Below are 27,221 nucleotides of genomic sequence, written 5' to 3'. Positions count from 1 at the left end.
GATACTATGTTTAAAGCAAATAATGAAGGGATTAATTTATTAAAAATATAATAAAATGACTGCGGCCATGTAAGCAAAAAGACCTTTTTGTATTGTTTAGGGCAGCTTTCATATCCAGAGTAAAAAATGAGGGAGGTTGTCTGCTGCCCTCAGTTAAGGATGGTTTGTCACACTGAGCATTGATGATATTCATTTCATTCTCTTTTTATTCATGGGATCGCCTTTTTTAATAAACTTCCCCACAGGGGAAGATTGACCTAATTTGATCCAGGGATGTCTTCCTTTTCAGATTTTAGGGAACGAAATGCACAGTATTTTAAAGACCCTCGATTTCACACTTTCAAGAAGTGAATTTTATTTCAAACAGATGGGCAACTCATGGGAGGAACACACAGGGGGGCATGTGACCTCCCCACATGACCCCCCACGTGACTTGTCCCCGTCCTGCTCTCCAACCCGGGCCCCCGTGCTTTTCCTGGGAGGAGGGACGGGCTCTGTCCTCCCGCTGCACCAGATACCAATTTCAGATGAAAAGAGGACGGCCCCATGCCAGCAGTTCCTTTGGCATGGCTTTACCAGTGTCACCCCCAGCCCTGTCCTCCAGCTGTACAGACCCTAGGAGAAGCAGCTGTGTGGAAGGGCTGGGAGCGGACTGGGGGCAGTACAGCCATGTTGGAGGAACTGACAGCATGGGGCCACCCAGCGGCCCCACTTTCTGCTCCTTTCACTGCTGCCGTTCCCTTCTGAATGTGCCCCCCCCCCAGGCATCTGGGGAGTGGCGTGTGACCCTCTTTGTCCCTTCTTGACCCCTCCCCCCACCTTTTTAAAATATGTCCCATAACATAGATTTTTAGGTCCTTCAGCGTGTAACGTGTGGCTGGACTGCTTGCTGAGCCCACCAGAGCCCCACTGACTTTACTGGGGCATTTCGTGGACAGAGTGACCTGCCTGGTCATGGTATCTAGTTCATAGGCTACTCTGTCCATCTTTCACTAATATATTATCTAACCTGGTCTTGAATATCTGCAGTAACGGTGTATTGACCCACCTCCTTTATTTAATCAGTTTCATCTGCTTTTATTGCAGTTAGGAGAAGGGAAGGTCCCTGCCTTCTTGTTTCAGTGGCTTTCAAGTTTTATCTCCTGTCAGATGCACTTCCATGATTGCCCTCATCCCCAATGTAGCCCTCATTGTTGGTTTATCTCACTCTTCTTCAAAAGTCTTCTTCTCTGTGACCGTTGCTACTATGCCTGAACTTTTTGGTCTTTGCCTGAACTTGTTGCTTTTTTTTCCCTATCACTCACAAATGCTTTATCTCCTCATCATCACCACTACTATGGAGAAATGCTTCCTGATGATGCCATAGTAATTGTAATTGACACTGTGCCTTTCCTTAAATGTACATTCATTTATTGCATCTATTTTTTTTAATTACATAGGTACCGTGGACAGGGTATCAGGGTAGGTTTGCAGTTGACCCTCGAATCATTACGCACCAAGCAGCTATGGCATATAATATGAACCTGTTACAGGCGCATGGGCGCGGGTCTCCTATACCTTATGGCCTAGGACATCATTCACCAGTTAGTATAGGGCAGCAGCCACTTCAACATCAAGAAAAGGAGCAACATGAACAAAATCGAAATGGTGAGTTGTATTTGTTTCTTCAAATCCCTCGGCGGGTGACTTCTTGTTTGGTGACCATATCTGCAGTTCAGACAGAATATTGTGAGAAACCTGTCATTTTTAAAGTGAATTTGAATGTTCCTGACAGAGGCTGAATTTGACAGCAATGGAAACTTGTTCCTCTGTTTACACCCAGGAATGGCGATCACAGGGCAGGGTTCTCCATGCCATCCCCAACTTGTGAACACCAATCCCGTTCTTCAGGGGGCTGATGGTAGTTCATTTCCCATGGCCCATACCGAACCTGTTCTCTTTCCTGAGACACCCCATGAAGTTGGTGTGTTTTGGGATGTGGATGTGAGGAAATAGACACAAAGTTAGAATATTTTGTAAAACATTAGCAAATATATTAAGCAGAAATAGTTATTTGTGATGTTGCCTAGCCAGGAAAATAGCTGGTGTTTGGAAATACTATCTTTATTGTAGGCTTTATTATGCCTATGAATTATGTGTCTTTAAAGGGGGGCTGTGCAAGGCTGTAGACCAGACTGTAGACTGGTGGTAGTGGAGGATTCATTTCCTTGAGTATGATTTTAGCATTGGACATAACCCTACCGGAGTATCCTGAAAACCCAGGGACCCCGGTTATTGAAATGTTGTTTATGATTTTTTTTGTAATATAGATGGAAAACCATTTATGTTCCAATAGGCAGGAAAATACATTGTCAATCATTGCCAAATGATTTAGGGCTTAGAATGAAATAGTCTCCATTCTGGGAATTGAAGAGTGAATCTGGAATAAAGTCAAATGTCATTGTGGTCCTATTTGAGATTTGGCTACCACTCAAATTTCTCCTTAAACTGTGATTATGATCAGAAAAATGACTGTAAAAATGCCACCTTCATACTCAAAAGATCTTCTCCTGATGGATATTCTGAATCATATTTGCTTGCTATAGTGACAAGCAATAGTTTACTTCATTTATCCCTCTACAGCAGGGGTCAGCAACCTTTCAGAAGTGGTGTGCCGAGTCTTCATTTATTCACTCTAATTTAAGGTTTCGCGTGTTAGTAATACATTTTAACGTTTTTAGAAGGTCTCTTTCTATAAGTCTATAATATATAACTAAACTATTGTTGTATGTAAAGTAAATTGGGATTTTAAAATATTTAAGAAGCTTCATTTAAAATTAAATTAAAATGCAGAGCCCCCCGGGCATGTGAGTGCCACTGAAAATCCGTTCATGTGCTTTCATGTGATTTCCCTACCATCTCACAGAATTCCAGTGATGGATGATTTTTAGGGATGGCCTTTGCTTTGGTTAAAAAGAATCATTTTCCATAGAATCATTCAGTGTTCTAATTTTTCTTAAAGTTAGTGGCTTAAAAGTTAAAACAAGAAAGGTGCTAAGTAAGGTGTTTTTGCCTTTACAAACAAAATAGTCAGTGTTTGTTTGGATCAAAGGTCACTGAGCTACCAAAGTTCAGGGAGGGAAGTGGTTAGGATAAAAAGTTCCTGTGTTCGGCCCATTTCTATTTCTCTTGCACAAACCAGTGATTACTTTCTCCTGCAATAACTCCAGTAGCACAGCTATTGAACTGGAAGAGGTACTTTGTAATGATTCAAATACAAAAGTTAAAACATACAGGGTAAGGGGAAGGCCATATTTAGGAGGAAATGTTGTATGTTAAGTTTCTGCCCCCTGTCATAAATGCTAGACTTATAGTTCTAAGTCTGTCCATGTCTAAGGAAAATAAACAAACATGTTGAAAATATTTGTTCGTTCTTTACATACCTAGAAACTAATGCATAAATATCATAAATATTTTTAGGTAAAACTGAAAACAGTGCTGGACCTGAAATTAATAAAATTCGGACACCTGAGAAAAAACCTGTGGAATCCAAACAGGTCTGTTTTGAGTTACTTCCCCCCCATAATTTTCCTTCTCTTTTGAGTACTACGTATCTCACTCTGAGGATTCTATCATTTCTTCCCCTCCTGCTCAACAGGTCCTCTCCCCCGTTAGTCACCACATTTCTAGCCCGGGGCAATGAATGGGATTTCCTTCAGAATCCATCAGTGTTGATCAGCGCTAGTTGTTGTTGAGTGACGATAGGTCTCTCTTCTCGTCACCCAAGGACAAGAGAAAACTTAAAAGATTTTAATCTGATTTTTAAAAAATGCTTTCTCATGCTACTTGTCCTTGCTCATGATTTTAATCCCTTTGTTTACTATTTGGATTTCACTGACTGCTAGCATAAATAATTTTTTTTAAATGTATTGATTTGTAAGTTTTAAGTCTACACCTAGGATTAGCACTGAGTGTAATTGATTTTTAAATGTTTAGAAATTAATGTACCTTTTGATATAAAACTCCTATAAATGTAAATAATTCTGTTAGGAGTGAAGACTCCGAAATCTTCAGTAATTTTCTGGGAGAGTAAGCGGATAGTGCAATGTAGACGACAATTTCAGTTTTAGAAATAAAGGTGTGAGTCATATAATGGAGTGTTCTGAAGTGAAATGTCGAAAACTGGCAAATAATGACTTTTTCCATTAAATATTTGGTGTCTGTGTCCTAGAAATAAAAGCAAAAGGCTCAACATTTGACAGTTGCCTATAATTAGCTAAATTAGATATGATCATAAGGAAGCAGCTGGTAATTCATCTCTGCAATAACAGTAGCTACAGAAAGAAATTTGACGAGGGAAATGTCTGAGTGTAGTGTTTAAATATAGAAGAATAAGAAGAAAATATGGAGTGCACTTCTTAGTTTGCACCTAGTGAAATAGCTATGAAGGAATTAGTTTTCTCTCTCTAATGGGGAGAAATTTCAGATTAATAAAATATCACAAACACTGTAAAGGAGTGTAAATAAGACGAAGCCAGCCAGAACTGTTGGCAGAATATACCTGCAGTTTGATAAATAGAAGAATATGTCTAAGCTGTTCAGTACCATCTTTCTCTTCCTTATTCTTCCCACATTCCCGAGGTTTTGTATGCTTGAGTCCGTGTTAGATTAATTTGTTTAGTGTAGTACAGGCATAGCTTACAAGGATTTTGTTTTCTTAAGTAACTTTGAAATGTTTTATATCCTTTGTTCTAGGTTGACGTAGAAGGAAATTCCCAAAATAGAAGCCCAGAGTCACGTTCCAGCGTTGGTTATCCTAATTCTAAATTTCATCGCAAAGATAATCTCAACCCTAGGCAGCTGAATCTACATCTCACCCCTCCCCATACACAGTATGCAGTCCCCAGTCGCCACTACCAGCACCTGTCCCAGATCCCCAGGCAGCCATACCCTGTGCAACAGCAGCAAAATCTTTTAAGTCAGCAACAAAATCATTTGCCTGAACAGCAAAACCAAATACCACCCCAGCAGAGCCAGGTAGTCCAGCAGCATAATCATGTAAATCAGCAGCCTCCACAACCTTCACAACTTTCCCCTGCTTACCAGATGGGCCCCAACCAGTCTTTTTTTAATAACCCGATTCCCCACCGACCACATTCTCCTGCAGTAGATGCTGTGATTTCAGAACATCATCCCCCACCCATGTTGCAAGAAGTCAGTAACCCTCTGAGACCTATTGCACAGCACAACCCAATGCTGCCATCTCACTTGAACAACTTCATTGAAGAGAATCCCGCAGGAATGCCCATAGGGGAGACATTAGGTAGGTACCACTGCTCTTCTCCACTGATGGGAGTGCAAATGTAGCTACCCTACAGTGAAAATGAAGAAAGTATTTACTTGTCAGGGATATGGCTGTATGACTTCAAAATTATGAATTGGTCATTGCTGGGCTAGTTTCAGTAAGTAAGTAATGTGATCAGGAATAATTTGCTCCTTTGGGTGTATTTTAATATGTAGTGTTTCATTATGAGTTTCATATATACATAGTCTTTCTGGGAGATTTAAATAACCAGGTTATATGCTCTGTGATACATTATGGAGTGGTTGGTATACAGAAGGCACTTTATTAATAAAAAGAACAGGAGTACTTGTGGCACCTTAGAGACTAACAAATTTATTAGAGCATAAGCTTTCGTGGGCTACAGCATATAGATGCATATAGAATGGAACATATATTGAGGAGATATATATATACACATACAGAGAGCATGAACAGGTGGGAGTTGTCTTACCAACTCTGAGAGGCCAATTAAGTAAGAGAAAAAAACTTGAAGTGATAATCAAGATAGCCCAGTACAGGCAGTTTGATAAGAAGTGTGAGAATACTTACAAGGGGAGATAGATTCAATGTTTGTAATGGCTCAGCCATTCCCAGTCCTTATTCAATCCTGAGTTGATTGTATCTAGTTTGCATATCAATTCCAGCTCATCAGTCTGTTTTTGAAGTTTTTCTGTTGTAAGATAGCCACCCGCAGGTCTGTCACTGAATGGCCAGACAGGTTGAAGTGTTCTCCCACTGGTTTTTGAGTATTATGATTCCTGATGTCAGATTTGTGTCCATTAATTCTTTTGCATAGAGACTGTCCGGTTTGGCCAATGTACATGGCAGAGGGGCATTGCTGGCACATGATGGCATATATCACCTTGGTAGATGTGCAGGTGTTTATTAATAAACAACTTTTTGGTGCTGGTAAATTTGGAGATTCCATTGTGTACCTTCTTATCATGATTGTTTTTTACATTTAATATACCACATGGTAGAATCCTCCTTTCTGGCACCAAATGCTTTGAAAAAGGGAGGTTGGGGACATTTTTATATTATCTGTAAATGTTTTACAGATCGTATGCATGGAAATATAGCTTTGGAAACATTGAGGCAGCAGCAGCAAGCAAGATTACAGCAGTGGAATGAGCATAATGCCTATCTCAGTCAGGGCAATCTTCCATATCCGCACCATCACCACCCTCACCTACAACATCTTCCCCAGCAGCCAATTGGATTGCACCAACAGCCAGTTAGGGCAAACTGGAAACTTGCAAGTAATACAGAAGACGAAACAGAGGCAACATATTCAAGGTATTTGTTGACTGAATTCTCAAAGTATTGTATTTAAAAACAGAACATAGCCCACCTTCACTATAATACCATGCGCAGGTGCCAGGCACTATGAGTCCTATAAAGAGCTGTCGTTGTTAGGATGTTCAGTGTCGGCAATAGGCCTAGATACATTACATTATTATTAATAGGCCCTTCTCGTTGGAATAGAAAGGCCAGAAATTTTCAAACCTTCAGAAGGATATTGATCACTGAGTTTTGTGTGATTGTTCTGGTTGGTATGTCAGTCCAGCGAGGTCTCATGTCCTTAATTTCCAATTGCCCACAATTATAGGCTTTGAAGCTAGACTTGATCTTGTGCACATTTAAGTATAATGTTTTGTACGGTTTGTATTTGCCGCCATTCTGGTTGTGATATTCAGAACCTGGTACCTCAAAATGGGTGGAGCTTTAGCAATGCACTTTTTGCATTTCTCCATCTTAATAACATTTATTTTGCTAATACAGGTTCCAGGACTTGCTCAGAGAACTGTCACACCGCGATCAAAGTGAAAGCAGGGACCTAGCTGAAATGCCACCTCCCCAGTCCAGACTGTTGCAATACAGACAAGTTCAGCCCAGAAGCCCACCAGCGCTCCCCTCTCCTTCATGCAACTCAAACCACAGCGGCCACTTTCCTAACTTCACTGAAAACAACAGAGACATTGAAATGTCCAACAACCCAGCATTTCAGCAGCATTTGCCCCAAATATACAATCCCCCATTCTCACTGCCATCTGAACACATAACCCCACCTCCTTTGAAGTACCTGCAACCTGATGGATCATGGACCTATGCTAACCTACAGCAGAATCACCTAATGGGGCAGGGCTTTCATTATGGCATACCTCCATTGCCCCATAGATCACAACAGAACCCTTTTATACAAATACAGAATCATCAGCATGCAGTGGGTCAGGAGCCATTTCATCCGCTCACATCTCGAGCAGTATCTGCTTCTTCGCTCCACAGCTTAGAAGAGGTATGGGGATTTTAATACATATCATATGTATGTGGAAATACATGTCTAATAATAGTGAATTGCAAGCATGTTGTAGATTAAAAATTCATGTCTTGAATGCCTGTGAAAAAGGACAGTTTTGCAGCCACTTTCCCTCCCCTCAGACATACACCGGTAGTTCAGGGCTTTGCACTCAGCCCTTTCTTTGCTGGCAGGGAGTTACAGGCTTTTGGAAAATTTAAGATTGGAGCCCTTATCCTGCTTAGCTCATGGCACTGGGAGCTTTTCCTTGCTCTTCAATGAGAGCAGAACAGGTTCCTTATTCCATGTAGCTGAATAAAGCTCTAAAAGTGAATTCTATTGTATTGTACCCCTTTTTGCAGATTCAAAGAAGTTAAATGTCTTGCCCAGAGCCACAAATAGAATCATAGTAAGAGCAGGTCTACACTTAAAACCCTGCATTGGCACAACTGCAGCGCTCTAATGAAGATGCTCTAAGCCGATGGGAGAGAGCTTCTCCCCTCGGCTTAGTTAATCTGTTTCTATGAGAGGTGGTAGCTGTGTTGGCAGGAGGAGCTCTCCCACCAACACACTGCTCACTACACCAGCGCTTAGGTCGGTGTAACTATGTCTTTTCTGGGTGTGGATTTTTCACATTTTGTAGTGTAGGCCAGGGCAGAAAGTCATGATTAGAAGTCAGAAATTTCTGACTGGCCTCCCACTCCATTAGACCACCCCTGTCTGTATGAAATCTACTTCTTTGTTGCCAAGATTCAACACAATTATTAAGTATTTTGGTGGGGCACAAGAGCAATGTTTTCTTTCCTTTTGATGGCTCTGCGGTAGCAATAAACTAATAAATAGTCCTTACAGATCTGTGCTGACAACACTGGTTGCTTATGTACAAGCAAAGCAAATCAATATTTAACTAGTACAAATTAATTTTAGTCCTTTGAAAACATGTGTTGAGGGAGGGAAAGGGATTGCTCTTTGCCAAAGGCAGGAAAAAAATGTTTAAAGAACAAATCTTTCCTCTAAAGCTTGTAATCGGGCTCCTTCAGATAAAGGCCAGGGAAGAGTTCCATAAAGACAACACAAAGTGCTGGGTGTATTTTTAACACAGATTCCTGCTACAAGGTCAAGTTTCACAGGGAGATCTGAATACTAGCAGTCATTCGAAAGCTAGTTTAGTTCGCTCATTCAGCTTGATAGCTCTTTTTCTGTGCATAAAACTTAAAATAGAGTTGATGTTCTGAATCGTAAAAGAAAATACCTAGTTAGTGTTTGAGCTTTCATCAGCTGAGAAACTATAAGAAACATTTGAGCTGCTCTGCTAATCACTAGGCTTTGACAGTTTATCGATTTTACTTCAAGTCCACAATGTTACAGCTGGAAAAGCTGATTGTTCTCAAATGAGAGAAGATGAGTCTCCACCGACATAGTACGTAATGCTTGGTTTTGTGTTTCTTTATATAAATATACAAACTTAAAGCCATATGTTGATTATTTGTGATGCTGAGGCATTAAACAGAGTGGACAGTAGATATACTGATGAAGTTGTGTTTTAAAGTAAATTTTTACGTTTGGATACAGACTGGTAAGTCAGAAAGTAGAAATGACCTTGTTAAATGATGCTGTGGTTAATTTATACGCCATATAAGCTTTTGGCAATACAGGTCTGCAGAAATTTAAGTTAAAACTAATCTTCTGAAATATGTAATCATGGAGGATACACTAATTATTAAATGTCTTTAACTGAAGGCTCTTAATCACAGTTAAGTTTATTTTAACAGATTAAAACTAGAGATTGCAGGGTTTGCAGAATAAACGATATTTTGAAAAAGTCAATTTCACATTTACAAGTTTTAAGTGCAAAGCACTTGGAAGACTTTTGGATGACTTGGTGTCATGTGCCGCAGTTTCACGCAACCAGATACACCATGAACCCAATCCACCAATATGTGAGGCACATGCTATCCTCTTACAAAGGATTGCAGTGCACATGTAGGCTGCTGTCTTTTTCAAAATTACTTGTCCTGCACACTTGGCTATATCTGCAGTTTTAATCTGTTAAGTGCCTCAATTCAGCAAAACACTTAAGCATGTGCTTAACTTTAGGCATGTGAGTAGTTCTGTTGAAGTCAAAGAGCTTACTCACTTATTTAAAGTTAAGCATGTTCTGAAATGCTTTGTTGATCTGGGACCAAAATAACCATAAATATGATTTAAGAGCCTTTGTATGTAGTGTGGTTTTTTTTAATGTGAGAAAAAGCTGTTGCTATTCCCTTTAATTGATGCAACTTTACATTATAAAACAAACTAAAGAGAGGTGGTGGTTTTAATTCCTCCATGTTGTAGCTTTCTATTTCTTCTGTGTTATCTATCTAATCTGGCTAATCCAAACTATTTCCTAGATTTGTATTTATAAAGTGCTATTCGTTGCATTGTCTAGGCACTTTATACCAAAATGTTTTTGAGTGCAGTGCGACAGTTCTTGGGGTATCCACAGCTGTGAGTCACCTAGTTATCCCTTGCCTCCAGTGGGGGAGCCCTGATTCTGGTAACTGGGTGTTAGCGCCCTCATACCATCAGCCTGTCAGCCACTCAACACTCTCCTCTGCAATATGCCAGCCCTGTTTTTGCCTCACAGGTTAACAAGAGGTCCATCCATTCCTTTGTGATATCCAGCCCCTGACACTGGTTGCTCACAGAAATTCAGATCCTCTGTTTGCCCCCAAAAGGCAGTGTATCCCAGTTTACCAGTTTTACTTTAAATCACTGCTACAGTATAACACACACCACTTGTCCAAAATTGGTATATCCCTGTATGAATAATTGTAAATCACTCTACTGAGAGTAATTGAACATTATTGGGTCGCTTCGAGATTTAAAGCCAGAAGAGACTGAGGGCAGCTGTATTTATGTACTGGAGTTCAAGACATACCGAGCTTACACCATGGGATATTGTCAAGTAGTTTAGAGCCAGTGTTGTGATCTATCTCCCAGTTTCAAATGCTCATTATTAAATCCACCTTTCCATTGCCAAGGTTTGAAAATAGTAGCCACCATTTCAGTAAAACCTAGACAAAATATGTCTCAATGGTGAAGTCATTAGAGGGTGAAATAGTTCTCAGGGAAAAGTGCTAGGCATTCCACGTCACTTTGCAACGTTTGGAACGAAACTGGACCAAGTACTGCTGAATAGGTCTTTTCCCTCTCTAAGACTCAACCTATTTAAACTCAGTGGAAAGACCCCTCCCGACTTGAGTGGTCTTTTGGTTCAGGCTCAACAGTCTCTGATGCTTTTAAAAAATGGGGCTTCCAAAGAGGAGAAGGCAATGTCAGGGAAGCCAAGTGGTATTTTATCCCCTGTAAATCGTTGCAGCTGAAATTAGACTGGTATATTCTCTCTCTGCTTTTTGTGGGTGACGTAGTAGCTAGCAGCTGAGCAGCATAACAGGAAATTTCATTCACATGTACCTAGCTAATTTTCATTGACATTTCACAAAAGTGTCTGTTTTTCCCCTTTACCAAGTAAAGATGACTGATGTACTTCATTTATGATATTCCCATCACATATGTGCTTTTGACAGTCAGCCTAGTGTGGTATGAAACAAATATTGATACTATCAGACATTTATCTTTTAACCAAAAGTACCATCTCTATTTTTTAAGGGAAAAAATAGTGATTTTAGTACTTCAGCTCTGAAGCACAAATGATCAAAATGTATTTATGCTAGCAAGATGTTATCTTTGGATCTTGAAAATACAGTATTTCATATTGTAGCTTTTTCCCATAAGGATATCTGATTTTTCTGTGTTCATAGACTCTGAGATAAACTGCTGGCAACGTTTGTAAAATCAAGGTTACTATTTTATCTTTGAAGGCGTTCTGTTTTCCTTTTGCTCTTTTCTTCATTTTTTTTATCTCGGCTAGAATAAGGGCATTAGTAAGGAAAAGGCACAGTGGGGAAATGGAAAGTGTTTAAGGAAAACGTTCATGTGTCAGAGGATACTGTGTGCTATCTAGAAATTATTTTCAAGGGATAAAAAGGATCAGTGTGTGAATATACCAAGACTGGCTATAAAATAAGCAAAAGAACATTTTATAAAATAAGAGGGTAAGATTATAAAGATTTCAGAAGGACAATCTGTGCATAGGCAAAAAGTAAAGACTACAAGGAAGACTGTTACCCCTACCAAGGTTAATTTTAAGAAACAAGGAGCCAGGGATCAGTGTTAAGAGACAGTGAGGTGTTGTAGAGATGGCAGGTATAATTTATGACTGCGGTAAAAAAGTTTGCTTAAAATAAAATCTATGCGAGAGAGTTTACAAATGAGGATGCCAAGTGAATATCTGAATCTCACAGTCCTGGACCTTCCAGGTGAGGATGAAGACATTCAGGGGAAATCAAGATCAATTAATAAATTAGAAGACAGAGAACCTGTAGGCCTTTATCTGATCCATTCCAGCAGTGTGAGTAAGGCCTGGTCTACACTAGAAGATTAGGTCAGCATAACTACATTGCCTAAGGGTGTGAAAAATCCACACCCCTGAGCAGCATAGTTAAGATGACCAAAGTCCCCATGTGGAAAACGCTTTCCATCAACCTAGGTACCACCTCTCAGGGACGTGGATTACCTATACCAATCGAAGAATCATTGCCATCAGCATAGGTAGTGTCTACACTGAAGCACTGCAGTGGCACAACTGTGCTGCTGTAGTGTTTTAATCGTAGACAAGCCCTAAATCTCTGCCCTACTCTCCTGCTCTTTTCCCATCCCCCTGCCCCCATTGGCTGAGCACAGTTTCAGCATCTCCCGTGTCTGCTGATTGGTGGTGCAGAGTATTTCCACATGCACATCACCATGGAAATCAAGGCGTCAGACATTACAGGAGGATAGCTAAGGTCATGACTGTGCAAAGACTTACGCCCATTCTTAACTTTATGCACATCAGAATTCCCACTGAAGTCAATAGGGCTATTCATTAAGCACTTGTGTAAATCTTTGTAGGATCAAGGTCTCAGTTTTGTCACTGCTATAGTTGGAAGAAAGAAATATGTGGGGATCAATTGCTAAATAACAGAAACGATCAGCCTGGCCGGGCTTTCTGGCTTTTTCACCTAACAGTCCCTGTGTTTATGTGCTCTCGAAGCGAGTGAGGATGAGAAGTAGAGGGCATTTTTAAAATAGTCAAGATGAATTTAACAAGTGAGTTTTCACTGTGCTACAGCCTGTGTTACTGACATTCTCACCATGTGGGAGGAGGGCTTGCCACTGCTGAAGGTTTATGCATATGTTTGTTCATTTTCGCTGTTGAGGCTAAGTACAAGTGAGATGCAGAGTACTCTCAACTCCCATTGTATTCAGTGGGGCATGCACTCAGCCCTGTGTCATGAGGGTATGGCTAAGGTAAGCTTTTTGCTCCTGTTTTTAACTCATGTTAATTGATTGCCAATTAATCAAGCCAGCAAACACATTTGTAAATGCTAGTATAGGCATTCCACAAATGTTTGATGCAGGATTCAAAGCCTGAGTATTTAAACTCTAGATGGGTGGAGTGAGGGGTCACTTGAGATGTTAAATTTATCCCCAAACCAGGGCCAGGGGACACAGATCCTGCTGCCGCTGTACCAGTTGAACAAGATAATAGTGCCACTGGATCTGAATGAATATGGTTTTGCAGCTCCTCCCTTAGCCCACTTTAGAGTGGCTTTCTCATTCTGCCTAGGTGGGGCCAGCCTGAAGATCTTTCTCTGTGGTATATAGTGGGTGCTGGCCTACCTGCATATCCCTTGTGCACCAGAATGAAATGTGTGTGAAGCTTTTTGAGGAAGGATGCCGCTCTCTTACTTGATTGTATTTTAGTTATCATTGCCTTTTCCAGAAACTCAGGGTTTGTGTTTTAAAATCTTAAGCTTTACTATGTACTGAAATACTATATGTTTTAGGCAGAATATGTTATGTTCTTTGTATATAACTAAGTGCAGGAGCTAGATGTGTGCATAGCATTGAATAGTTCATGCATTTTAAGATTTAAATGATGTGGTATGATGGACAGGTAATTTTCAGTTTCCCTGCAAACTTCATTCAGTATTGTCTCCTTGGAGCAGGTATTATTGGAAACAAATACTAATTGTTGTAAAGTTATCAGAGTTATCCCATTACTCCACAGGTAGCAAATAAATGTTTATAGTTGCAACAGCTTGTACATCTGCAATACGCCCGTGTTTTTATATCTGATGACCCGTGAGAGATACTTTGTCCTCTTTTCTCATTAGTCTTACCATACCCTTGATATTGCAGAGCAGTGAGTTAAGTAGTAAAGAGGACTATTTCACAATTCAAAGGATGTTTTACACTGAAATCTGTATTACCTTTACATGTAGCCATATCCATATAGATCCTTTGTGTTTCTTCATAAATTAGTGTTACAGTACACACATTTGTTGTTGTCTACACCTTATTCCTTTTTGTATGTGCAGATCTGACATTGGCCTGCTAAACCCAGCGTTGATAGTTCAATCCTTGAGGGGGCCACCTAGGGATCTGGGGCAAAATCAGTACTTGGTCCTGCTAGTGAAGGCAGGGGGCTGGACTCGATGACCTTTCAAGGTCCCTTCCAGTTCTAGGAGATAGGATAGGATAACTCATCTAGATATTTGCCTAATTTTACAACAGGCTACATAAAAAAATAATAATGAAGTCAGTACAAACTAAAATTTCTTACAATGACTTGTTTATACTACTCTATATACTATACACCAAAATGTATTCCAATTAATTTATTTTATAATTCTATGGTAATGAGTAAGTAAGCAATTTGTCAGTAATAGTGCGCTGTGACACTTCTGTATTTTCATGTCTGATTTTGTAAGCAACTAGTTTTGAAGTGAGGTGAAACTTGGGGAACACAAGACATATCAGACTCCTGAAAGGGGTACAGTAGTCTGAAAAGGTTGACCACCCCTGTGAGCCATTTGCCATGGGATCCTCTTCTTCCCTAAAACATTATCATGGCTATTAATCAATCCTGCCTTCTGTATAACCAACAGAGATTAAAGAGGCAAAAATATAACTTGGGAGCCAGATCCTGTGTCGCTGAAAATCAGTGTAGTTCCATAATGGAGTTATGTCTACACCAAATAAAGATCTGTCCCTGCATGTTTTTACACGCACCGGGTATTTAATGTTAGGTCAATGAGGCTACTCACATAAGGGTTTCAGGATCCGGACCCTCATGGAGCTTTTTAACCTTTGATTTAAGATACAAATCTGGAGATCTTTAAACTCTAAAAGCAGCAGCAACATATTGGCTACATTACATATCCAGTGTGTTCTGCCACCAGTGTCCTAAAACAAAAAAGTCAATAGCAGCCTTCCTGTTGGGGGAATTCAAGATATATCGCAGTCAAACTGTACTTACATGGTTAGGGATTGAAGGAAAACAATGATTCAGCTATTTTTATCTACCCAAACTGACATTTTCCCTCTTTTTCTAAAGGTACTTTTTTAGAGGTGGCTCATAATTGGAGGCTTAAGTGCTCTATATTGAAAAGGAGAAAGCTAGAGCAGAGAGATTCACAATAGCTCAAAATGTCACTGCTCAGTGTCTGACATTTTCCCCTTGGATATAATACGTGCCCTGAACTCTGGAGTGTATGTGAAAAACCTTCATTCTGCTGCAATTTCTCCTGCATAGTTTGTGACAAACAGTATTTCTAAGTTGATTGTTGTTTACTGTGGCTGCTACAAAGAGAGAGTCTGATCCTGTAAGATGCCGAGCATCATCACCTCTCGATCTGGTGAAGTGCTGGGCGCTCTGGACTCCCACTGACCCCCACGTTGCTTCAGAACTGCAGGATCACATAAGTCCTCATACAGGAAGCAAACTGACCCCAGTAAATCAAATACAGAGAAAATATTGATAGTGTCAATGTGGAAAGTATGTTTTCTAGGTGCATCCCCCTTCAGTTTACCATTTATCAGATTATTTCTCATTCTTTCAATGTGATCAAACTACAGTACTAACATACACAATTACATTTAGGGCTAGAACTTCAGGCATTAGCCAATTTGATTTTGGCAGGATTTTCATTGAAAGTCAGTGGGAGTTAGGCACCTAACCTGCTTAGGCGCTTTTGTAAATCTCATGATGACCTATTTGCATCTTTGGCACCTAAATACCTTTGTAAATCTGGACCCTAGTTCAAAACATCAAAAAAAGTTCTTTAAAATTATTGTAGGCCGTAATACACCTCTACCTTGATATAAAGCTGTCCTCGGGAGCCAAAAAATCTTACCGCGTTATAGGTGAAACCGCATTATATTGAACTTGCTTTGATCCACCACAGTGCGCAGCCCTGCCCCCCCGGAGCACTGCTTTACCGCGTTCTATCCGAATTCGTGTGATAGCGGGTCGCGTTATATCAAGATTGAAATATTTTACACTTTGGAAATATGCAATGGACTCAGTCTTGCTGCCATTAAAATCAATGGCAAACCCCTGCTGACGGTAATAGTAGCAGGAATCTATGAATATGTTCAGTATTTTGCTAGCATTTTATTCTTTAATCTGCCAGTCATACTGAGTGTGCCCACAAGCAGATACATTGGGAGCAATATATGTTTGTGTGCTACAATACTACATTTTATGGAATAAAAATATGACAGAAAGGAAAAACCATTTTTTTAAAAAACAGCGGGGTGTTTAATTTGCTTCAAAAAAAAAAAAAAAATCAGAGAAAATCCTGTGTACCAAAAGCTATAGCCACAGGAGGTTTTGGAAGAAAAGACCATCTTACTCTTTTTAACAATCAAAGAATTTTACAATACGTTGTCTCTAATGATCAGTTATTCTCCAATATCTGCCTCAGGTCATTGTCTCTCCATTTACAAAAAGCTTGTGAAAACTAAATATGTTTTAAACATATTTCAGAGATAGAGCCTGGTTTTTAAAACACAGCTACTCTTCCCTGCAAATCAGATACAGTAGTTAGATCAAAATGGCCTCAGTCAAGACCATATATTTGCACACACAGTTATTTACCTGGTCTCCCTTTATATGCCAGCAAATGTCCCTTTAAATATTAGGTCCTTAATCTCTGTCACTCTATGCATACTTCCCTCCAATCCCCCTTTTTCAGTGCAGTCTTCTTCTTTGACTTTTTATATTACTACCGGTATTTTTTTAAATTTGAATTGTGGTAGTTCCTGGAGGCCAGTTAGATAGGGCACTGTACAGTCACATAGAAAATGACAGCCCTTGCCCCAAATTGCTTGCAGTCAGGTGTTCTGTTTGTATTTTAAGGTTTATTTCATTTGTTATAATTTCAGCTTTATAAATAAAATTGTTAGTATTTTCATGCTTTTCTATTATATACTTAGTATTATTCTACTTACTATTGTGATAGCAGTTTCTCATTGAATCTTATTGGTCTTTTAGTACTGATTGTTTGGGGTGGAATATAGTAATATCAGGCTAATTATTTAAAGCTGTTTTTTCATCTCCGTGTGCAGCGTCGCTGCTCAAAAGCTCTCTGCATCTCTACTCAAAATGGGGCTTTCTTACCAGGAAATGTGAAACAAGGTGCCTGGATTTCAAAACAGTTTTTGACCTTGTGCCTTTCTCAGTCCATATTTGTCCCCTGCAGAAATCTCCACTTTCACACTGTTTGCTCTGCCCTCATCTAGAAGTAACTTTACCTTTGCCTTATTTAGACAAGTTCACACCAGCAGAGAAGGGTAACTAACTGTGGGACACCTGTCTTTCCCCAAATGACCATTAGAATCCACCTTAAAGCAAAATAAAGCTCTCCCTTTTCTTTCCCTCAGTGGTGACCATCATTTCTGCATTGCTTCAACTTTATCTTTTGCATTAAACCGTAACAGAGGGTGTCTGCCCTGAATTGCCCAAGCATTTACAGCGTCCTTAAATCTCAACTATTGGTACCAAGGGGTTAATGCATCACCTGTCTTTTTCATCCACACTGCCTGCAAGATCAATGGAAGCAAGTCTTTTCTGTGTTTTCAAATAAAATTCTTTGCATTATTCCCTATGATAACAAACAGTTCTCCAAAGCATTTGTTCTCTGTGTGCATATTTTCATGCAAAGGCCAGCATATAAATATTACCTCATACTTGCCCAAATCCTGGTATGCAAGTCATTCATGTGTTATAGTAGAAATCAGAGGTCAACCCTGACAGTTATTTTCTATGCATTGTAGTCGAGCATTTTCACCTGGTCATGTAAATGCCCCTCTCCCTTATTTAACCCGTTGGAGACTAAATTTGCGTGTTTATAGAGAGATGCTGTGCATAAGAAAACTAACGTTAAGATTGAGATATCAAGTATTTAGAAATCAAGAAATCTCAACCGTAACTCTATACCCTCTTTGTATATGCTTTAAGTTATCGTTGCTCTTTATCATTAACAGTCTTTATCATTACTAGCGGGAATTTCTTAAGATTTTTTCAGTGTTTGAAGGCACTTTCACATTTATGAGATGTAGGGGGGAAATTGCCATAACATGTGTGCCAGTGAATTAAAGAGCTTTTTTTTTTTTTAATGCAGTATGAACCAAGAGGACCAGGCAGGCCGTTGTACCAAAGAAGAATTTCCTCTAGTTCAGTCCAGGCTTGTTCTGAAGATTTTAACACTCCTCAAGACAATCTTGGTCAGTGTAAAGAGCTTCAGGACCATAGTAACCAGTCTTCTTTCAACTATTCATCGCCTGAGTTGTGGGTAAACTCCACCTCATCTGCCCCATATCAGAACATTCCATGCAACGGATCCAACAGAGCAGTACCACCCAGAGAACTGTTAGGTAAGTAGTGTTTGTTTTTTTCTAAATCCCTCCACTTGCCTTACTGGGGTGAACTGCTTGGACTGGAGTGACAAACTCTAAATGAGGCTTAGCTGCTCTTCACAACGTATATGTATTGTCTGCAGAGATTTGAAGTGAATTTAGGCAAAATATTTCTGAAGGGTTCATTATTTTGGTTTTTAATTGTTGTGCACAACAATATTCATATTTTCATATACTGTTGTCTTGGGTAGTTAGCAGGTTGGTCTGCTGCACGTGACTGAGAAATGAATGCTGTGAAGCATTTCCTCCAAATAGCTCCACTCTCTTCCAGAAATCTTACTAAGTTCAAACATTCTCCTCTGTTGATTCAAGTTCAGCCAGTTTGTGCTTAAGAGGACCTGGTGTGGCGTGAGATATGTTGTTTCACCTTAAAGCCGTGGTTCCTGTTACTGTCACCCTCTCAGATTTTGACGGTGATCTATAGGAACTGAGTTGGAGATCTCAGTGCATTTCCTAGTGAACTCACATGCTTAAACACATCAGCGATATAGGCCATAGTAGCACATTGACAGCTAGACATGGATACATCACAGAAGAATCACACTGGAAACTGGCTTCCTTGCTGGCAGTCTTAGTGGAGGCTGATTTAGCATGGACACCGAACTAGTTTTTCACTGCTAGAAGTGGTCACTCCAGAACGGAGCTGGGGCAGCGTAGGGAATCTTACTTTGCTAATAACAAGTCTGCCAGTATGGCACCTTTTCTCCACACTTATTTCACATAAAAAACAAGCTATCTTTTTTTTTTTTTGTTAAGTTTTATCTATATTAATGTACCTGAACTTTCTGTACTAATTTAAGTATTAACAACTCTTATTGATAGCCACTGTTTATTATCTTTAAAAGACCTATTTGTATTTGGTCAACTTCTTAAAACCAACAGTGTCATGCAGTTTCTGCTTCCCTTCAGTTTCATGGTGCACTAGTTACTAAGGTGTTTTAAATTAATGGCATATGTACAAAAAGAAAAGTCAGCAGAGAGTGAACAAAAAAACCCTCACATTGCAGTGCTTTAGAATTACTTTCCTCTCATGCATTTTACGTTTTCAGAGTGCTAAAATATTGATATTCCAAAACAGTCTTGGAAATATTATACCGTCTGTTACTGCAGCATTGTTAGCGTCAGGGTTGTGCCTTTGCATGTTTAGGGCACATCCTTTAAAATATTGATATTCCTTTTTGGACTGGAAAAATAAGGCACCAAGTTCACTGTATTCTCTCTTACCACAGTGGCATCCAGATCTGATGTTGCTCTAGGCTTTTTGGTTTGCTGATGCAATGAAAGCTCTGAAATTCCCGCTAGACTATGTTGGGATCAATATGTGTCACATTTCATTGATTTCGTGTAAACGTTGAGAGTAAGGCTCTAAACAAAATCCTCCAAGGAAACAGGGATATATAAAATGTACCTCACATATCTATTGCTACCAACGGATAAATCCTAAGGCCACTTCGGCAAGTTAGACTAGCATCAGTATTTGATACAAACATGTTTCCATCCTTGGGCATGGAAGCCATTTTTATGAATGAATAAATAAATACACACACACATAAATTTATCATGTGTAACACCTAACATAAAGAAACGCAATCCACTTTTGAGGTCTTCTAAGTTTTTCTATGTTTATAGTTTTCAGGCCTGGTAATTCTAGTCCAGTCTTAACTCTCCATTGTGCTACTAGTGGTTAGTGATTAGGCTGTTTGAGAGGCTTGACATACATTCTGCTTCCTGTGACTTTCTTTTTGATAGACTGAGCATAGGTTAAGTTGTTATCAGTGGTATTTATTACATATTTCTTTCTGCATTGGGTGCCTTTCTTACAGTTCATTCTCACCTGGGGCCCTCATGCAAGTTATCTGGCCTCTCTTTAATCTTACATTGCTTTGTCTTTGTAAGCTTAGTAACCCTGTCTGTCCTGTCTGTTCTTTCTGTCTGTCTGTCTGTCTGTCAGTCAAACTTTCTGTTAAAAACACACCTGTTCAGGAGGGGTCTGTAGCCTTTCTAACATGATGCTGATCTGTGTACTTATTTCTTTGTACTCGATAATCATCCTGCACTGGTGTTTTTGTATACTCAACTCATTAAATTAACATTTAATTTTTAAAGAAGGAAACAATTACAAAATATGCCCACCTCCCATCACCGGCATTATTTAGATTTCATTTATATCATTATCCTCCAAATAAAAGGCCGAGTTTTCTTAGCTCCTGGAAAACAGCAGCAGATTTCCCCAGCTAAAAGTAAGATACTTCATTAGGATTCAGAAAATTCACTTGAGAGCAGTTTCATACTCGTCGCTTTAAAGCACAGTTTTCTTATAGTTGCAGGAGGAGTTAAATATGGAGCAAGAACATATCAATTAACAAGAGTGCATTCAGTCTAAAACATCAATAATTAGTTGGGTTGCATCAGAAGTCTGAGTTTCAGTTTGTGAATGTGTTATGTACAATGCTGTCAATTTTAATTTTAGTCTGTTTAAGCTATGAAATGAGAAGGAAAGTGAAATACACTCCCCACCCTGGGAGATTTGTCTCATTTGATAAAGAGCGTTTGAATTAGCATAGGTCCCAACATGAAGCATCTTTTCTCTAATGGGTCAGCTAGTCCACCCTGGACATCATGGCAGGATCAGTGTGAATAACTGATAGAAGATGGGTGACTTGTTCAGTCCTGAATGTCTCTCCTACTGATTTCACAGCTTCTCCTTCCTTAGCAGATTGTTGCCTTGCCTACCTGTTCTTATAATAGTTTTTCCTAATAGTTAACCCAGGCTTTCTCTCCTACATACAAAAATGATTGGGAAACAACTTCTTTGACCTTATAAGGTAACATTGGGCTAATGTGAAATGGTTCTTGTGGCACACAAATAAATACATCCTCCGTTGGTATGTAAGAGCCAAGGCATTCTGACCTTATAGCACAGAATTAAGTTTATTGACAATGTAATCAGCTTTTCCTGATGATATAGAAGCTATGGCCTTAACATGCAGTGTTTGTGGATTGTATCATTTACCTCTGGGTGATAGCTCATGAGAACATAAGAGTGGCTGAACTGGGTCAGAGCAAAGGTCCCTCCAGCCCAGTATCCTGTCCACTGACAGTGGCCAATGCCAGGTCCTTCAGAGGGAATAAACCTAACAGGTGATCTCTCTCCTGCCGTCCATCACACTAGGCCTGTGTACAGCAAGATTAGGAAATTGGTTTCCTTTTGACTGAAGATAAAAGCACTAATATAGAGGTCCCTAAACAGTAGCACTTGTACTATAGTACTGTGCCCCTAAAGGGGGAACTATCGCAAACATGATTTGGTTAGAAAGTAATGTCTTGCACCAGTTAAAATTATGCAAGTTACAAAAATAAGTTTAAAATAACACAGTAGATTGAAAACAAATGGTGATCGGGCATCCTTTTAAATCACACCATATGCATAAGCAGTGCTATACAACAGATCAGATCTGCAAGATCATTCACGGTGTTTTTAAAGGGATTTGTTGCTATGAAAATATCTCATTTGTATAGTACTCATCACAGCAAAGGATCCGAAGCCATCTTACAAACTTGGGAAACAGTGAAATATAATCTGTTTAGTAATTCTCTGGGTGAAAGGCAGACACTGTTTCCCAGTGCATGGCAACACTCTGTGACTTGTGGTGCCTTGAGTAGGAAAATTATAACCGTGTAATACAAAAGGAAAATAATTGCCACTGCTTAATTGCCCTGTAAAAGGGACTTTTACAAATGCCAGCGCTAATAAAACAGAAATAATTTCTGGGTCTTGGTATAAACATTGCCTAAAATAGGTAATAATATTAAGCCAATGTCATTTAATAAGAGACTATTTTAGTCAAAAACTGGAAAGATTAATTGTGAGGTACAGCTTTTTGACTAATGTAGTCTCTTATTAAATCATTTTGACCGTAAGTTGGGCAGCTCTCAATATTCACCTTGTTCCAACAGTATGTTGTCTCTGCTTCTCACTTTCAGTAGTGTTTAAAGTATATGTGATGGCCACTCAGACAAGACAATCTGATATACCATCACTCGTGTGAGTGGCTATAAAAGACCCTAATTTTTGTTCACAAATATTTCATTCTGGATGATTCATTTAACAGTACAGACGCTCCCCAGCTTACGCAAGCGGTCCGTTCCGGAACGCCTTGCGTAACTCGAATTTTGCGTAAGTCAGAAATGTATTTCCGACCATTACACCAAAAAAACGAACCAACCAAACAAAAAACCTCCTATTTCTAGCTTACGGAACTTTTTCCGTAAGCTCAGATTTGCATACCTCAGGTTTACCTCGAGGAGCGTCTGTACAGCAAATGAGTTAACCCTTTCCTTTTAAAACAAGGAGTCTCAATTATTTTGAATATCTAAAGCAGTGATTTGGTTTACCATACCCCGGTATAACAAAATATTGTATCATTGTAAAACGTACCCAACTTTGAAATATAGAATATATTTTACAGTAAGATATATTTATATCTGACCTATTATGCTCACGCATAATTCCTCATTTTTAACATCTTTGTTTTCAGGATAAGAGTTAGCTAATAGTCGTGAATTATTTTGCAAAATGGGAGAAAAAGGAGACCCACATTTCCCCACACATCATTAAATTATGCTGTTAGGCCCTGTCCTGCAAATACTTATGCGCATGTTAAGTTAAAGTACATGAGTATTAATAAATCATAATGCTCGGAGCCCAAGTCACGGACCAGAACTTCACTGTGCCAGGCGCTGAGATTACTCACATGCTCAGAATTCATTGTATGACTGTTTGCAAGATACTGGGCTTTAGGCCATCAGGAAATATTCTTTAGCTTCCACTTAAATTGAAATGTCTTATTTTATTTTTTGTTTCGAAAATGTCATCTTACTTAAAACACACACACATAGAAATACTAGTACTGAATGCCTTCATCTTAAATTCTGCCTTCAGTTACACCTTGTCGTGCTATTGCCTATGTTACTCAAGGTAGAATTCAACCCAAGTTTTTTGTTCCTGCACAGAGGGAATCTAAAGCTGCAACTGGAGAATTAGTGTAATTGATCTATAAAGAATTTCCAAAAGAAGGAACCAGAGAAATGTGTGATCAGCCCCTGGCATGTTACAGGTGTGAAATTGACACAACTACATTGAAGATGTGTGACATGAAAAGAGGTCTTCTAAACCCATTGGAAATCTGTAAGAAAAAAGTAATGTTCTCTCAGGGCTCAATCCTGGGAAATACTGTGTGCTCTGACCTCGATCCAGTAAGGCATTTAAGCAGGTGCATGACTTTAAGCATGCAAGTTGCCCCACTGGCTGCTATTAAAGTTAAGCAAGTGCTTAAACTGGATTGAGTCCAGAAAACTCAGCGCTTTGCAGGATGGAGCCATCATTGGAATCAGATTGGCTCATGGTAAATCTATGAAGGATAGGTATTAAAATCTTATTTTTACCTGATTTTCGAACTAGCAGCACCTTTTCAGTATTCACATTTATGCTGAAGTTATTTGTGTCAGATTTTTTCAGTTCGGGTACATAATCTGTAGGGTCTAAATCCTTACATTCCCACTCAGTTTTTACTCAGTCCTTACTCCCAATAGGATTAGTCCCTCTGTCTCCTACAGATGTGGATGTAGTGAGGCTTATATGGGTTTATTTGCTTGTACAAAAGAGAAGACTAAGGAAAAAAAAGTCTGAAGCTAGAATCATTTGAAAAGAGGCCCTGAAGAAATCTGATATTGATCTCAAGCCTTCTGTCATTTTAACTTCATATTGAGGTTCTGCAGTATCTGGATGTCAGTTTATCATTGTGTATGAGGGCATCAGCAAATGGATTTCACTTGTGAAGGCTATTTAGTTAAACCGGTTTTATTTGTTCTGTTTCCAGCTCCACCGAAGACAGTCAAACCCCCAGAGGATCACCTGAAAGCTGAAAACATACAGCTGTCCAATTCCTTCAACTACAACATGCTTCAGCATCTCGGCCAGTTCCCACCCCTTATGCCCAACAAGCAGATCGTCGAATCAAACAGCAACAGCCAGCAGAATGCTGGCGGGAACAAGCCTGCCATGTCCTACGCAAGTGCTCTGCGGGCTCCGCCAAAGCCCAAACCTCCTCCTGAGCAGGCAAAAAAGAATAGTGACCCTTTGTCTTTGTTTCAGGAACTTAGCCTAGGTAGTTCATCAGGTAGCAATGGCTTTTACTCCTATTTTAAATAATCAGATTATTTTTTTTAGAGAGAATTTAATTTCTATTTGTGTCAGTAGATCTAAGATAGTTGGGGCTTCACCTGTAGTTGCAACTATTCCCTTTGTTTATATTAGTAAATATATCCTCACTTAATTGCTTTGCTGCTAGACTTGCAACTAATTTTTTAATTATATTCCATTATTTTGCATTTTTTGATGTGGGTCGGAATTTTGAAAGCTTTTATGTAGAACACACACAGACACACACACACACACATTATTTTTTAATTTGTGTAATGTTACCAATGTGTTGCATTAAGCTAGCAGCTAAGAGGTTAACTGTGCAACTTTAAAAAAAATAAAAATAAAAAAAAAGTTTGTCTAAATTGTATTTAAAAAGAAATTGTAAGTAGCAATTACATTTATTCAATAACATTAGCATACTGTGCTGGGTTTCTGTACCAGAAATGGCCAGTTAATGTAAAAATGTATGTTATTTCTGCTTAAATTCATTTAATTTTTTTTTTAAATAAAGGTGCAGCATCTTATAAATACTTTCAGTTTTATCAGCTTTTTTGTGAAGGGATGCTGCATTCTGAGACTTTTATAGTTTTAGATTCTGTATGATGTGGTATTGTATTCTCCATCCACTGTAGGGTAAAGTAAAGGCATTCTTTGCAGACACTTGCCATTGTTTGGAAACAGTCAGATAAAAAGCATTGGTATACTTAAAAAAATGCTCTACATTTTATTTTTGGACAAGCTACTAACTTAAGCTTGTTTGAAAGGTTAATTTGATAGGTTTTTTAAATGAATCATGAAGCTGAAAATAAATTTTTAGGTATGTTGGTGCTTAGTAGATTTAATAACTATTTTAAAAAAAATGCGTGAATTTAGTAAAATACTTGGTTTTTTGTTTTTTTTCCACTATGCATGTGTAAATGTTTGTAATCTGGCTTTTTTCTCCCCTTCGCCAGTGGTATAAAGATAAAGAATTGTGCCGCTTTAAGGTTTTTTTGTTTTGTTTATTTCTTTTTCTGGGTTTTTTTTTTTTCTTCCAGTAAAACTTTTGGTACATTATTTGATGTTTACATTAAAATGTGACATTATACAAAGAAATTCAAATATTTTGCTAACTGTTTTGTTTGAGGAACATCATTAAAGAAGAGATTTAATGTTTGTGAAAGCTGTATCCAAATTTATCTAAATCTTCTTTGGGACTAAAATGATCTTCAACTTGTTTATCTATGAGTTCTACTCAAGATCTCCACAAACCTAGTCCTTTAGGACAACATATAGAAAGAGAATTCTATAGCGTGTGTAAAGATGAAAGAGAAATCTTTGGACAAAAGCTCTAAGGATAAAATTTATCCGTTAGGAATTCTGGTCTTGCACATTGTTCATAATTTTGAAATGGAAGGGGTGTATCTTTATAGCTTCTCCGGAGGTGGTAGTCCGCCTTCTACACTTCAAGAGATCTCTTTAAATCTGGGACATAATTGATTTTTCACAAGACTGGGATTGATTGATTTACAATATTCCTCCATTAGATGTCAGAATTACAATTTCAGAGTTGTGTGGGGGTTTTAACTTCGTGTTTCTCATTGGAATTGCACATCTTCTCTTCCACCCCCTACTTGGAAAGCATAAGGGTTAATTCCAGACTTTTACAGCTGTCAGTGAGAGACTGTGCTGATGAGCAGTGCTTGCTGCTGTATTCAATCAGATTTTTGTTCTGGTTATAATAAATTGATTTGTGTTTGACTTTGGGTTGTAAGCTGTGGGTCTTTACATAAAAAGACTCATTTAAATTCACTACACCACAGAGGTTTGAATGGTTACTATAAATCTTTGCTGGGTTCGTGGTTCAGAAACTTAGCTGAAAATCTACTTTTCCTGCTTTAAAGAAGACCACGCATAACTAGTTAATCTGTGTCTTACTATATAAAACCAAACAAAAGATGTCAGGGGATGGATGGAAAGACACTTCCAAATACTGCTTAGCAATTTGATGTATAGCACCAGATCAAGAGGATCCAAAATGAGATGGGGCCAAATTCTGTGACCCTTAATCAAGCAAAACTGCCATTGACTTCATTGGGCATTTGCTCAGTTGAGGACTGCAGAAATAGATCAGTCCATGGGAATTTACAAGGGCCAGATTCTCAGCTTGGTGGAAATCATCAATACACCCGTGTATTTCAGTGGAGCTAAGCCAATTTTACACTAGCTGAACAGCTGGCTGACAAGGTCTGGGAGAAAATCTGTATGTCTGAATGGCCTGTGGACAGTTCCTGGTAATATGCAAGAGACTATGACAAAAAGTTAGATGGGGCTCAAATGCACTTCACTTTGCCGAGTTGGCACTGTCATTTCAGGGGTCTCAAAGTCACTCGTTTATATGGAGCAATCTTTTGATTCTGTTTACCATATTTGAATATTTAACTAATAAACAGCACTTTCTAATTGACTGCTATCTGTGAAATAGTTAAGGAGAAGGTGTTTGCATCCCACCACATTTATTAAAACTGTCATATAACTACATACATATAACTGTTATAACTACAGTA

General features: G+C 38.9%; 1 protein-coding gene across 2 annotated transcripts in view; it reads left to right on the top strand.

Annotated features, from left to right (window-relative positions):
- HELZ (helicase with zinc finger) overlaps window positions 1-26,415 on the top strand; it is a 138,435-nt gene extending 112,020 nt beyond the window's left edge. For both annotated transcript variants that reach the window (XM_054047282.1, XM_054047281.1), the window contains exons 25-31: window positions 1,440-1,647; window positions 3,460-3,536; window positions 4,735-5,302; window positions 6,382-6,619; window positions 7,106-7,619; window positions 18,176-18,428; window positions 24,350-26,415. In XM_054047282.1, coding sequence (XP_053903257.1) covers window positions 1,440-1,647; window positions 3,460-3,536; window positions 4,735-5,302; window positions 6,382-6,619; window positions 7,106-7,619; window positions 18,176-18,428; window positions 24,350-24,681 — 2,190 coding nt within the window. In that variant the 3' untranslated portion in view covers window positions 24,682-26,415. The remainder of the gene's footprint in view (window positions 1-1,439; window positions 1,648-3,459; window positions 3,537-4,734; window positions 5,303-6,381; window positions 6,620-7,105; window positions 7,620-18,175; window positions 18,429-24,349) is intronic.
- Window positions 26,416-27,221: the final 806 nt, after the last annotated feature.

This window comes from Malaclemys terrapin, chromosome 13 (assembly GCF_027887155.1).
Source record: "Malaclemys terrapin pileata isolate rMalTer1 chromosome 13, rMalTer1.hap1, whole genome shotgun sequence".
Lineage (NCBI taxonomy): Eukaryota > Metazoa > Chordata > Testudines > Emydidae > Malaclemys > Malaclemys terrapin.
The sequence above is the reverse complement of the archived record's forward strand: the minus strand, read 5'-3'. Positions and strand labels throughout refer to the sequence as shown.